The 13,651-nt window shown below is 44.6% G+C and overlaps 2 protein-coding genes and 1 pseudogene across 3 annotated transcripts in view; 2 read left to right on the forward strand and 1 right to left on the reverse strand.

The window, feature by feature from the left end:
- The window catches only part of LOC109918147 (zinc finger protein 91-like), a 46,701-nt gene extending 34,228 nt beyond the window's left edge, over positions 1-12,473 (forward strand). Inside the window, exons 4-5 of the mRNA XM_020518044.2 lie at positions 3,156-3,291; positions 3,546-12,473. Of these exons, the coding sequence (XP_020373633.2) occupies positions 3,156-3,291; positions 3,546-4,397 (988 nt within the window). The 3' untranslated portion in view covers positions 4,398-12,473. The remainder of the gene's footprint in view (positions 1-3,155; positions 3,292-3,545) is intronic.
- The window catches only part of LOC109923694 (zinc finger protein 271-like), a 123,201-nt gene that overhangs the window by 71,115 nt on the left and 38,435 nt on the right, over positions 1-13,651 (reverse strand). For both annotated transcript variants that reach the window (XM_048616827.1, XM_048616828.1), the window contains one exon: positions 4,752-4,849. The gene's annotated coding sequence lies outside the window, so the exon portion shown is untranslated. The remainder of the gene's footprint in view (positions 1-4,751; positions 4,850-13,651) is intronic.
- The window catches only part of LOC109918143, a 43,700-nt pseudogene that overhangs the window by 7,110 nt on the left and 22,939 nt on the right, over positions 1-13,651 (forward strand).

The raw sequence follows: 13,651 nt of genomic DNA on the forward strand, positions 1-13,651 counted from the left end.
TATTGGAAGCATTTCCCTTCTGATTTCCAGGCTGAGTTTTGTTGATGGCTGATTCCTGAATTTGAGAAGCTGCGGTGTCATTATCTGGGAGGAGCAGAGTGTGTGTGGATTCTTAACTGATTTCTTTTTGTTCTGTGCGTGTGTTGGGAGCTGGTTATTATCCTGTGGGATGTAACATCACCATTTAGCTGCAGAGGAAGAGAGAGAATGGGAAGAGTGGGCGGGCTTTCTGATTGGCATCTCTTACAACCAATTTAAATATTTCTGTTTGAGATGACTAGCAGACATGTCTTTAAAGGGAAACTCTATAAACACATAAGGGAGAAAGGAACAGAAGGATATGGAATAGTTATTTTGCTTGTCGACTTGCTCGCCGAGCTGGTAAGTTTGTTCGCAAACGTTTTGTCACCATGCTAGGGAACATCATCAGTGCACATCCGGTGAAGTGTAGGTGTTCTGTCCCGCATGCTATTTATGTGTCTTGGTTTGTTGGGGTGGGTGGCATGACTTCCAGATTTGTTTCTTAGTGGTTGGTATATAGGGTCTAGCTCTACTTGTTTGTTCATGGAGTTCCGGTTTGAGTGCCAGGCCTCCAGGAATTCTTGTGTGTGTCTTTGCTTGGCTTGTCCTAAGATGCTTACATTGTCCCAGTCAAATTGGTGTGCCTCTTTGTCCACGTGTATTGAAATACCGGTAGTTGGTCATGTCTCTTGGTAGCTAGTTGGTGTTTGTGAATCCTGATGGCTAGTTTCCTTCTAGTTTGCCCTGTGTAATGTTTTTGGCAGTCTTTCATGGTATCTTGTAAATAACGTTAGTTTTGTTAGTTGTGGTTGTCAGATCCTTTATTCTCGTCAGTACCTGTCGTAGTGTAGCTGTCGGTTTGTAGGCTACCGTGATTCCTTGGAGTCGGAGTAATCCAGTGGTCATTTCAGATATGTCCTTAATGTATGCAAGGGTGACTAGTGCCTCTGGACATGTTGTGCCTTCCTCTTGTGGTCTGTTGTGTAGGTATCGATGGATTATGCTTTTTGGGTAACCGTTGTTTCTAAAGATGCTGTATAGGTGTTCTTCCTCGGCTTTGAATAGATCCGGATGTGCTGCAGTGTGTAGCAGCTCACTTGAACAGTGTTTTGATGCAGCTCCATTTGTGGGTATTGGGATGATTGTTATTGTAGTTGAGTACCTGATCTGTATGGGTGGACTTCCTGTGTACGCTGGTCTAGAGCTCACCGTTGGCCATACGTTTGACCATTACGTCCAGGACGGGAAGTCTGTCAAACGTATGGCCAACGGTGAGCTCTAGACTTGCGTACACAGGAAGTCCACCCATACAGGTCAGGTACTCAACTACAATAGCAATCATCCCAATACCCACAAACGGAGTTGCATCAAGACACTGTTCAAGTGAGCTGCTACACACTGCAACATCCCGGATTTATTCAACGCCGAGGAAGAATACCTATACAGCATCTTTAGAGATAACGGTTACCCGAAAAGCGTATTCCATCGATACCTACACAACAGACCACAAGAGAAAGGCACAACATGTCCAGAGACACTAGTCACCCTTGCATATATTAAGGACATATCTGAAATGACCACCAGATTACTCCGACTCCACGGAATCATGGTAGCCCATAAACCGACAGCTACACTACGACAGCTACTGGCGAGAATAAAGGATCCGACAACCACAACTAACAGAACCAATGTTATTTACAAGATACCATGAAAGACTGCCAAAAACATTACATTGGGCAAGCCGGAAGGAATCTAGCTGTCAGGATTCACGAACACCAACTAGCTACCAAGAGACATGACCAAATATCACTTATTTCAATACACATGTACAAAGAGGCACATCAATTTGACTGGGACAATGTAGCCATTTTAGGACAAGCCAAGCAAAGACACGCACGAGAATTCCTGGAGGCCTGGCACTCAAACCGGAGCTCCACTAACAAACATGTAGAGTTGGACCCATATACCAACCACTAAGAAACAAATCCAGAAGTGATGCCACCCACCCCAACAAACCAAGACACATAAATAACTAGCGAGACAGAACACCGACACTTCACCGGAGGCGCACTGATGATGTTACCTAGCATGGTAACGAAACGTTTGCGAACAAATGTATCAGCTTGGCGAGCAATTCTACAACCGCATCAACAACCCGAACTACAAATCTTCTCAAAAACCTTGACTAGTTATTTCATCACACGTTCAAACATGTTGTAACACATTTCTGAAGCTGTGGGACTTGAATTTCGGTCTTCTGACTCAGAGGTAGGGACACTACCACAGCGTCACAAGAGCTCACGGAGATGCTGATAGGGTGAGATAAAGAGTAGGGAGAAGAGGCTTGTGTGGAGCATAAACACCAAAATGGACGAATTGGGATGAATGGTCTATTTCACTCTGTAAGTCAATGCAACTTTCTGTGGTTGGATTTGAATTCTCAATCACCAGAATGGTAATCTAACACCACATCAATTCAAATGCTGTGTTTGCTAATGCCTTCTATATAGATATTACCTGCAGGCCTTGTCCATTTTCTAAAGCCTGGACTTGAATTATGCTGTGGCTGATAGCTGAATTTGGGATGTGCAGGATGAGTGAATGCAGTGTATCTAATCCTTCGATCAGCTACATTTGAAGCAGTATTTTCCTCAGCTTCTAACACTTCCTGCTCAGTGTGTTTTCCACAAATAATTTTCCATAACAAGGGGAGAAATTTCAATATTTGCACTACATTTTTAATTCTGTTTTTTTTATATTAAGTGCATACTCTAAGATAAAACTGACCTACATCAGCTCAACTAGAGCACAGAGTGAACAGAGAGCCTGTTTTACACTCCACCCAACTATCTTTTCCATTGCCGTCATGGTTTCTGGGAAGATGGGGCTCTGGATGGAGGAAAGAAAGTAGTCATATTTTCTGCTCGTGGTCAGTATCCAGTGTCCCTGCTGAAAACAGGGGGTGTGTGACAGTCAAGTGAGGAAAAAGAAAGGACTTGGATCTGATTTCCCCCAGACAGGGGAATAGCAGACTGATACTTGCTGTGGAACAGTTTCTAACTGAGGAGTCAGTTTCTTCAGCAAAGGAGGAGAGGGATTTTGAGGAAATCATGTTTCCTTTTCCTGCTTTACAGAAGGATTGTGCTGTACTACACCAGAGAATACAGAGAGGATAGATATCACAGACAGATCCTGACCATCACCCAAGGAACAACTGCACAACTGTGGGAAGACATCCAGCCCTTTGCAGCATTGCTCAACACAGAGAAGGTTAGGCAATAAAACCATCATCTGGAAATCGGTCAAGTCAGGGGAACTTTGACGTATCATCAGATCTGAAACTGGTCAGTGGAACTGTCCATTATAATCAACCTCTGCAAAGGTTCGGTTGTGGGTGCGGGTTAGGCTGGGAAGAAGTGAGTGGCTCCACGAACCATTGACTCATTCCTACAAGTGAGAAACTGTTCAAGTGTGAGATGTGTGAGGAGAGCTCCAGAGGATTGTAATGCCTCTGATTACACAAGGTGCATCTGTTGTATCACAAGAGAACCAACATGGAAAGGAAACAATTCACATGCGAGGTGTGCAACAAATCATTCTCACGATCATGGAATCTCCATGTACACCAACGGATTCACACAGGGCAGAAACCATTCACGTGTAAGGTGTGTGACAAATTATTCTCGCAGTCATCGGCTCTCCATACACACCAACGCATTCATGAAGGGGAGAAGCCATTCAAATGCGAGGTGTGTGACAAAACATTCACACATTTTTCAAACCTTTGTAGCCACCAACGCATCCACACTGGGGAGAAACCATTCACATGCAAGGTGTGTGATAGATCATTCTCAAAGTCGTCTCACCTCCACGTTCACCAACGCATTCACACAGGGGAGAAACCATTCACATGTGAGGTGTGTGACAAATCATTTTCGCAGTCATCAATTCTTCGTGCACATCAACACATTCACACAGGGAAGAAACTATTCACATGCACAGTGTGTGACAAAGCCTTTACACAGTCATCAAACCTCATGGTCCATCAGACAGTCCACACAGGGGAGAAACCCTTCAAATGTGAAGTTTGTGACAAAGCTTTTGCCACATCCACAAGGCTCCTGACACACCAGAGGTTTCACACGGGTGAGAAACCCTTTAAGTGTGATCTTTGTGAGAAGGCTTTCACCCAATCTTCTGACCTCCTGATGCACCAAAGGATTCACACAGGGGAGAAGCCCTTCAAGTGTGAGGTGTGTAGCCAAGCCTTCAGACGGCCATCAATGCTCAGGCAACACCAACACGTTCACACTGGAGAGAAACCTTCCGTGCATGAATTGTGTGACAAATCATTCACCACAATCATCTTATTTTAGCCTGCACCAAGGCAATCAAGCACAGACAAAACTGTTCACATGCAACATTTGAGAGAAATCATTTTTGCAGTCATTGAACCTCTGAACACGCAGGGGAAACCATGCATGTGTGGGGTGTGTAACAGTTATTGGGCTGGTTTACATCCTTATTCAAACAAAAATAGCCTTTGAAGTGTGAGATATGAATGAGCCTGAAACACAGCCACCCTGGTCATGGAATATTGATGCCTCTACACCGCAGAGGAGTGAGCTGAGCAGTGAAGACTTTGCAAAGCCTCAGGCCCAATGAAACAATGGGGAGTAGGTGATCATGTGTGAGGTATGTGTGAGCTACACGATGAAACCTTCACCTACCTATTGAAGCTCCTGGTCCATCAGACAATCCCCACAGGATTTGATTTGCAAGTGTGTGAGATAAAGTTTTCCTGAAGTCTTCAAATGTGTGAGTGGAGCTGTACAGGAGAAAAGACATTTCAGTGTGACCTCTTCATCCTCCTACCCGCCCACAGCCTCTTCATCTCCAACAGCTGCCATGACATCAATTGCTTGAATCTCTCCACCCCTCTCACTCACTCCAATCTCTCCCCATTGGAATGCACAGCCCTCCGTTTCCTTCGCTCCTACCCCCAGCCTCACTGTTAAACCTGCTGACGGGGTGGGAGGGTGGCACGGTGGTAGTATAGTGAACTGACCTCTACATCACTGAGGCCAGACACCAATTCTCTGATGCCTTCTCCGACCATCCTACCGTCCCCTTGATCACAGCCCCATCTCTGATCACCAAGCCATCATCTCCCAGACCATCAACAACCTCATCACCTTGGAAGATCTCCCATCCACAGCCTCCAACCTGATATTTCACCAAACCTGCACCACCTATTTCTATCCCCTACCCAAGATCTATAAACCCAACCAATAGGTCTACCTATTGTCTCTGCCTGCTCCTGCCCACCGAGCTCATCTCCTCCCACTGCGACTCCGTTCTTTCCCCTTTGGTCCAGGAACTCCCCACCTGTGTTCGGGACACAACCCACACGCTCCACCTTTTCCAAAACTTTCAATTTCCTGGCCCCCCAACCCCTCATCTTCGTTATGGACATTCAGACCTGCATCCCCCACAAGGATGGCCTAAAAGCCCTCCACTTCTTCCTCTCCTGTAGGCCCACCCAGTCCCCCTCCACCGATTCTGTTTGGGTAGGCAAACTGGTCCTCACCCTCAACAATTTGATTCTTCCCACTTCCTACAAACCAAAGGGGTGGTTAAGGGCATCCACATGGGCCTGAGCTATGCCTCCCTTTTTGTAGGATTTGTGGAACAGACCTTCTTCCTCAATTACACTGGCACCATCCCCCACCTCTTTCTCCGCTATATTGATGACTGTATTGGTGCTGCCTCGTGCTCCTGCAAAGAGCTCGAACAGGTCATCAACTTCTCCAACACCTTCCACTGCACCCTCAAATTCACCTGGATCATTTCTGACACCTCCCTTCCCTTCCTGGGCCTCTCCATCTCCATCTCTGGTAACCAGCTCACCACTGATATCCATTTCAAACCCAGTGACTCCCACAATTACTTTGACTACACTTCCTCTCACCTACCCTCCTGCAAAAATTCTATCCCATACTCTCAATTCCTCCATCTCCGCCGCATCTGCTCCCAGGACAAGGCGTTCTACTCTAGGACTTTCCAGATATCCTCCTACTTTAGAGACTGTTGTTTCCCCTCCTCTGTTATTAAGGATGCCCTCAACCGCATCTCCCCCATTTCCCATGCTTTTTGCCCTCAAACCCTCTCCCCCCAACAGAATAAGGATAGAGTCCCCTTAGTCCTCACATACCACTCCACCAGCCTCTGAATACAACACATAATCCTGTGACATTTCTGCCAACTACAATCAGACCCTACCACCAAAAAGATATTTCCCTTCCCACCTGTGTCCGCTTTCCACAGGGACCGTTCACTCCATGACACCCTCGTCAGCTCCATACTCCCCACCAACCTCTCCATCACCCCTGGCACCTTTCCCTGCAACTGCAGGAGGTGCTACACCTGCCCCTACACCTCCCCTCTCACCTCTGTCCAAGGCCCTAAACAATCCTTCCAGATCTAGTAGAGATTCACCTGCACTTCATCTAACCTCATCTACTGTATCCGTTGCTCCCGATGTGGTCTCCTGTATAAATGGGAGACCTAATACAGACTCAGGGACCAGCATCTGTGTTCTGCATGCACCCAACTTCCAGTTGCCATCCATTTTAACTTCCCCTCCCACTCCCCTAGTGACATATCGAGTCTTGGCCTGCTCCACTATCAGAGTGAGGTCAAACGTAAACTGGAGGAAAAACACCTCATATTTCGCCTTGGGAGCTTACAGTCCAATGTCCTAAACATTGACTTCACCAGCTTCAAAATCTCCCCTCCCCAACGTGTCCATCTTCCAACTCACCTATCCACTCCAGTTCCAAATTTATTGATTTCAGTGTGAGGTGTGTGACACCCTCACTCTCCCCCTCTCCCATTTAATCACTCCATCCCTCTCCCTCCAACACACAATCCCACTGTTTCTTGCTCTCTTTCAGTCACAGTTGAGCCACTTCTTTCAGTCAATGGGCTGTAACGTACCCTCCCACCTCTAGATGCACTGAGTCTGGAAGGCTTCTTCACTGTTAGAAAGTGAGTTGAAATACAGATGAGTAAATAAGAAAAGCAAAGAAGTACTGTGAAACAAGCGAGTAGCTAACATAAAAGGAAATCACAGTCTTCTATGGGTCTATAAACAGAGAACAGTTAAAGGAGGAGTAGGGCAGATCAGAGGCCGAAAGTGGGATTTTCACATGTAGGCGGGGAGCATTGTTGTGATGTTAAATGAATAATTTGCATCTGTTTTTTTTTAAACAAAGGAGAAGGATGTTGCCCAGGTCATGGTGACAGAGCAAGAAACTCTTCCACTGGAAGAGTTTAAAGTTAATAAGGATGAAGTCTTGGCATTCAAAGTTGACAAGACTCTGGGACCAGATGAGACGCATCGAAGGATTTTGAAGGAAGTGAGAGTAGAAATTGCAGAGCCTCTGGCTGTCATTTTTCAATTTTCCGTGGACTCAGGGAAGTTGTCAGAAGGCTGCAGGATTGCAAACATTACATCTTTGTCCAAAGTTGTAAGGATAATCCTAGCAATTATAGATCAGTCAATTCGGGTGGCATGGTGGCACAGTGGTTAGCACTGCTGCCTCCCAGCACCAGGGACCTGGGTTCAATTCCACCCTTGGGTGCCTGTCTGTGTGGAGTTTACACATTGTTCCTGTGCCTGTGTGGGTTTCCTCTGGCTGTTACGGCTTCCTCCACAGTCCAAAGGTATGCAGGCTAGGTGGATTGGCCATGCTAAATTGCCTGTAGAGTTCAGGGATGTGTAGATTAGGTGGCTTATGGGGGATGGGTCTGGGTGGGATGCTCTGTGGTTTCGTGTGAACTTGTTGGGCTGATGGGCCTGTTTCCACACTGTAGGGGTTCTATTCTATTCTCAAGTCTGTGTGTGTCTCCTGGTACTCACACAGGGGAGGAACCTTATCAGTGTGAAGTCTGTGATAAAGCCTTTGCTATGTTGTTGAACTTCTTGAAATATCAGTGAACCCACCGGAGATAAACCCTTCCAGTGTGATGTGTGCCAGGATTGTTTCACTACCTACTCCTCTCTCACCAAATACTGATGTCTCCACATGGACCTGGAGTTAGGCTACCTGCTTTCATTGCACTGAGAGCTGCCTGTGCTGTTTACCCTCCAGTGCTCACAGAAGGAAACTGTCTGTCTCAGCAGGGTCTGTCTCAAACCTCTCCCAGCATCAACCCAAATGTTTCAAGAAGGTTAATTTAATCTTTGACCAGATCTCCAAACATCACCAAAAGAAGACATCAATATATGTAGAATCTCCAGTATAAACTCAGCATCCTTCCAATGCAGCATCAGATACAAGTCACTCTCTGACACTCATTCTGACCAAGAAGACAATCAGATACTCATTGGTTAGAAAGGCTTCAGCTTCTGATCGACCAACACAAGCTCCTGGGAGAAGAGCCATTCCTGGGGTAGTAATGGAGGTATTTCAATTAGCCTCAGTTTCTCTGGTCTATGGGTGGAGAATCAGCCAGGAATCCTATTCCTCACCACTGAGTCTAACTGGTAAGTTTGGGGGGAAGAAGGGAGGGGTGGCGTGGGGGCAGAAGTCTCGCTGTGACAGTGTCCATTGTCTCACAACATTCACTGTCTGGCTCTCCACATGCTGAACAGCCACTCAAACAGAGCAGTAGAGGCCAATCAATGTCCAGGTCAATACCCTGAGGTTTGGAGGGAATATGAAATGGGAAAGTGGGCATCAGCCCAACAACTACAAATTATATTTCTACAGCACCTTTAATGTAGTAAAACATCCCAAGTGTATAGACACAATCAGGTAAACATTACCACTGAGACAAAGGAAGATTAGGAGGAAATGTCACTGGATCTCTAGGAGGATTTCCTCAGGAAGAAGGTCATTCAAGAGAATGTATGTCAGGATTTTCCTGCTGTGAACAAGAGGGAAACTCCTCATTAGTTTCTGCAGGGTGATTTATATCCTTCCTGAAAATAGTTACAATTGTCCCATTCCTGAACTTGGGAAAGTTGTTTTTCTTCCCAAATCTGTGGGATGAGTTCATGGAGCCATGCTGCAAGGAAACAGTCTCCCAATTCAGTCGCCCTCAGCTGGAATACCATCAGGACTGCAGGCTGCATTGGTTCTCCTCTTTTGGTTGCTCATTGTCGCTTTCCCAGCAATGGTGACTCACCCATGGATTCTACCATAGGACACTGGGGGACAGACAGAGGGTAACAGGTGCCCTTGGATTCATGGTTGACAAGTTTTTCAAAATGTTCTCTCCCTCGTTAATGGATGTTTTGGGCTGATTTTCTTCCTCTTGGCCTTGTGATGTCTTGGAGCTGGGTGGATGTTCATCACTGATTGGGCAAGTCGATGATCTGTCCAGCAGCACCAGGCCCCCACATGGATCAAGTGATACAGACATCACTTAGAACATTTACTTAGGTTTAGACCTTACAGAGGAACCTCCAATTTGTTACCAGAAAAATTAAAAAAAATTGAGAACACCAGGAATTCTTCATTACATTAATAAATGTAACCCAATGATGTCATCCTCAATTGAGTGTCATCTGATGAGGAGGAGGTGGGGGATAATGAAATGTTTGGTCAAAGATGTGGGATTTCAGGAGGGTGGGAATTGACTTAGTATATCAATAGGCTCTGTGGATTGTGATCCAATGATTTGGATGATCTGAGAAACTGCCATCTAACCTTGCAAGTGCTCCCTGATGATATGACTGTGACTGTCATGAGTGGAAAATCTGAAACAGAAACCTTCAAAATCCAGACTGGTGTCAAACAAGGCTGTGTGATAGCCCTCATTCTATTTACAATCTACCCGACAGTAAGTATTCACCTCATCAAAGATCAGCTGCCATTGGTGTCAGTATTAAAAACTGTCTCAATGTGAAACTCTAAGTGCCCTCCAAAAACTAAACTGACCACCATAGATACACGTGACCTACAGTTTGCAAATAACTACAGCGTTGCTGTTCATTCTGCATCTCTTCAAGTCTCCACACAACAAACATGGCCAGTCCTTGAATGCTGCCAAAATAAAACTCCCATCAAACAAATTTCCTATCAACTCACATCTGCTCAGCCAGATAGTCCCCCTCCGATTTATGTTTAAGTAGGGACTCCAGCATATGTTGAACACTTCTCAGAAAACAACAGCCACCTCTCTCAAAAGGCTGCCTTTGACAAGAAGATCCAGCACTGGATCAGCCGTGTCAGTTCAGACCTAAAAATACAGCAGTGAGGGTTTAACTGCAGTACTCTGGACTGCAGAGGATAATGAGAGTGGCTCACTACAGTTGGTGATGAGCAATAAAGGCTGGTTTTGCCAATAATGCTCTCTTCGAAAGAAATAATAAAAACACAGAGTAAGAGCTCAGTAAGTAAACAACAATTTGAGTGTTCAAAGCTGCTGATTTTATCATACATTTGTACTTCAGAGTATTGGACTGTGTAACATTGGCCCATTAGGGCACTGGAGAAATCCCATTATTTGTCTCACTGCTGCATCCTCCTGACTCAAATGCTAACATCCTACTTATAGCCAAATATTACAGACAAAATTCTTCAAAATCAACTTTGATAGAATGGCCACTGTCACTGTTGGGATGAAAATCTGTCTGCCCCATTAGGGGCATTTGTTCTCTCAAATGGCCAGCATTCAGATGAGGTAAGAGAAAATGATGCAAAGACACTCTGAGGCTCTCTTTGATTCATGACCTTAACGACTGGGAGGAGCTTGCTACCAAACATTCAGAATAGTTTGTCCATCAAACTTTGACTCCCAGTGCCTTAAATGATCATGCAGAGAGGAAAGTGAAGAAAATCCTACCCTCTGGATCCCACTATCCTGTGGGACATCCTGCCCCACGTGCCCTAGGTTGACAATCAGCTGATCAGTCATATGAAGACATGCAGAAACCTGTGACCCTGAGTGTACATCATCCTCAATTGAGGGACATCTGATGAAGCAGAATGAAATGTTCTGTCACAGAGGTGGGATGTAAGAAGGGTGTAAATTGGGAAGAGAGAAAGATGCAGAGAGATTTAAAGAAGGAATTCATGAGCATGATTCCGGTTGGCTGAAGGCACAGCCATCAATGGAGAAGTTAAGATATGGGGCGTGGCTGTGTAAAAGAACTGAATTGGAGGAGCACAAAAGTCTTGGAGGAAAATGAGGCAGAAGGTGTCAGAGATAAGGAGGATGTGAGGCCATGGAGCAAGTTGTACATGGGTCTGAGAATTTTAAGTTAGAAACACTGGGGACTGAGAACCAGTTAAAGTCAGTAAGCACAGGGACGATAGGTGTGTGAGTTAATCTACAGAAAGCAGAGTTTTCATTGAGCTGAAGTTTATGGAGGGTAGAAGATGAGAGGTTGAACAGTAGAGCTTTGGAATGGGCTGGGCCAGCCTAGAAACAACAGCATGGTTGGGCTAATCTGGGAGTGTTGGAAATGGGTGATGTTACAAAGAGAGAAGGTGATTTTTGTGATGGAGAGGGTATGCAGTCAGAAACTCGGCTGATGGTTGAAGAAAATGACACCAATTGTTGTTGAAGTTGAGAGTGGAGAGAGCAATCAAGAGGAATTTAAGGAATGTAGGAACTGGAAGAATCCCTTGAATTCAATACACCATTCAATTAGATCATGGCTGATCAGCATCTTAAATCTGCCTACTGCCTTGTCGCTGTAACTCTTAATCCCCTGGCCTAACAATAAACCTATTAGTCTCAGTTTTGAAATTTTCAATTGACCTCCAGCTTCAACAGATTTTTGAGGGGAGAGAGATCCAGATTTCCAGTCCACATTTTTGTGAAAAAGTGTTTGCTGACATCACCATGAGCATTGACTCAAGACACAGTTTTCCAATTATTAACTTCTTAAATTCTTCTGCAGGGCAATCATTTATCTTCGTGGCATAAGGCAGCCAGTTATCAAGCAGTTGTTTAAACAATTTTGTTCATGTAGCTTTGACTCCCTCTTCTCCCAGGCATGGCTAATTCCTTTCAATCTCTGTATAACAGTCTGTCCTTGTCCCTTAACAGTATATTCCAGACAGCGTTAATGCTCTTCTTTCAACCTGTGAACAGTTATTAAAGTTCTGAAGTTTATAGTATCACACCATGAAAAATGTTTTGTACTTTCCTGTCTGGGAGGACTATTATCCTGAGTATAGCGAGCGAGTGGTGTAGAGTGTCTACTGAGTTCCCTCAGCCCATACCTTGATTTAACAACAGTGTGATATGTTCACCTTACACCCTTTCAAGATTCATTTCATGTTCTGGGAAAGATCTTGAATCATTTTCAAATATTTTGTTGTTTTAGTTGATTGGGTGTTTGATGTAAGCTGAATATTGGGCTGTTTGTCTGTTGTTTTAACAATCTTCTGTATATACTTATCAATTACAATAAATTCATTATATCTTAACCCAAACAGCCTGACTTGTCAGCATTCCTACTCACTGAAACACTACAGTAAGAATCCTATACACAATATTTTGTTCAATGACATTGTGTGCTGGGATAATGGGTCCTCTAACAATGAGTTTATCATATCCAGTTTTGAGAAAGCATAACGTTTTGGTAAGAAAGAAAGACTTGCATTGATATATTAATGCCTACAAACACCAGCCAACACAGTGCATCAAAAAGTACTTAACCTATTAAGTGGTTTTAGAAATGTAGTCACAGTCATAATGTAGTAAAAGTGGCAGTCAGTTTGCACACAGCAAGATCTAACTAAGTAATATTAGCATGGTCAGATGATCTGCTTTCGTTACACGGATTGTGTGATCCATATTGGCCAGGAGGTCAAGGATAACTCCTCTGCTCTTCTACGATATAGTGTCATGGGCTCTTCTACATTCATGCAAGAAGGTGTTTGGGGCCTTGGTTTAACTTATCTGAAAGATGGTACCTATGATTTTGCAGCACTTCCTCAATAATTCATTGGAATGTCAACTTCAGAGCTCAATTCTAATGAGGTGTTAAACTCACAACCTCCTTACTCAGCAAAAAGAGTCATGAGTGACAAATTAGTATATTTCAGTTGCATTAGACTTAGTTTCTGTGGCATTAAGCCCCAAGGTTGTGTACAGATTGTTCTTCTCCCTGGAAACAGGCAGTCTGAGGGTTTGATTTAGTTTGAAATGGTAGCTAGTTAGAGCTGCAGGTGTCAGGGTTGTCTGTGTGTCTGGGATACAGAAACTATGAAAGGTGGTGTAGTCCCTTGTGTCAGCTGGAATGGACATTTTAGGGGATTCTCTTCAATTGGTGCTGTTGATGGACCATTCTGCTTTCATTCACTTAGGAAAATTCTAATGTTTAGATACAGTTTCTGACAGTGTATCAGGAATTAAACTTGAAGAATAACCCATTCTGACAAGAAAAACTCGTGAGGATTTTGAGCTCGTTTTCAAATTCCTCCATTGCCTTGACCCTCCCTATCTCGGTACAGGAGTCCCTGGATTAGGAACGGGTTCCCTTCGAGTCTGTTCACAAGTCGATTTGTATGCAAGACAACAAGGTGCAGCTGGATGAACACAGCAGGCCAAGCAGCATCATAGGAGCAGGAAGGCTGACGTTTCGGGCCTAGACCCTTCATCA

The sequence above is a fragment of the Rhincodon typus genome, chromosome 35 (assembly GCF_021869965.1).
Source record: "Rhincodon typus isolate 14 chromosome 35, sRhiTyp1.1, whole genome shotgun sequence".
Lineage (NCBI taxonomy): Eukaryota > Metazoa > Chordata > Chondrichthyes > Orectolobiformes > Rhincodontidae > Rhincodon > Rhincodon typus.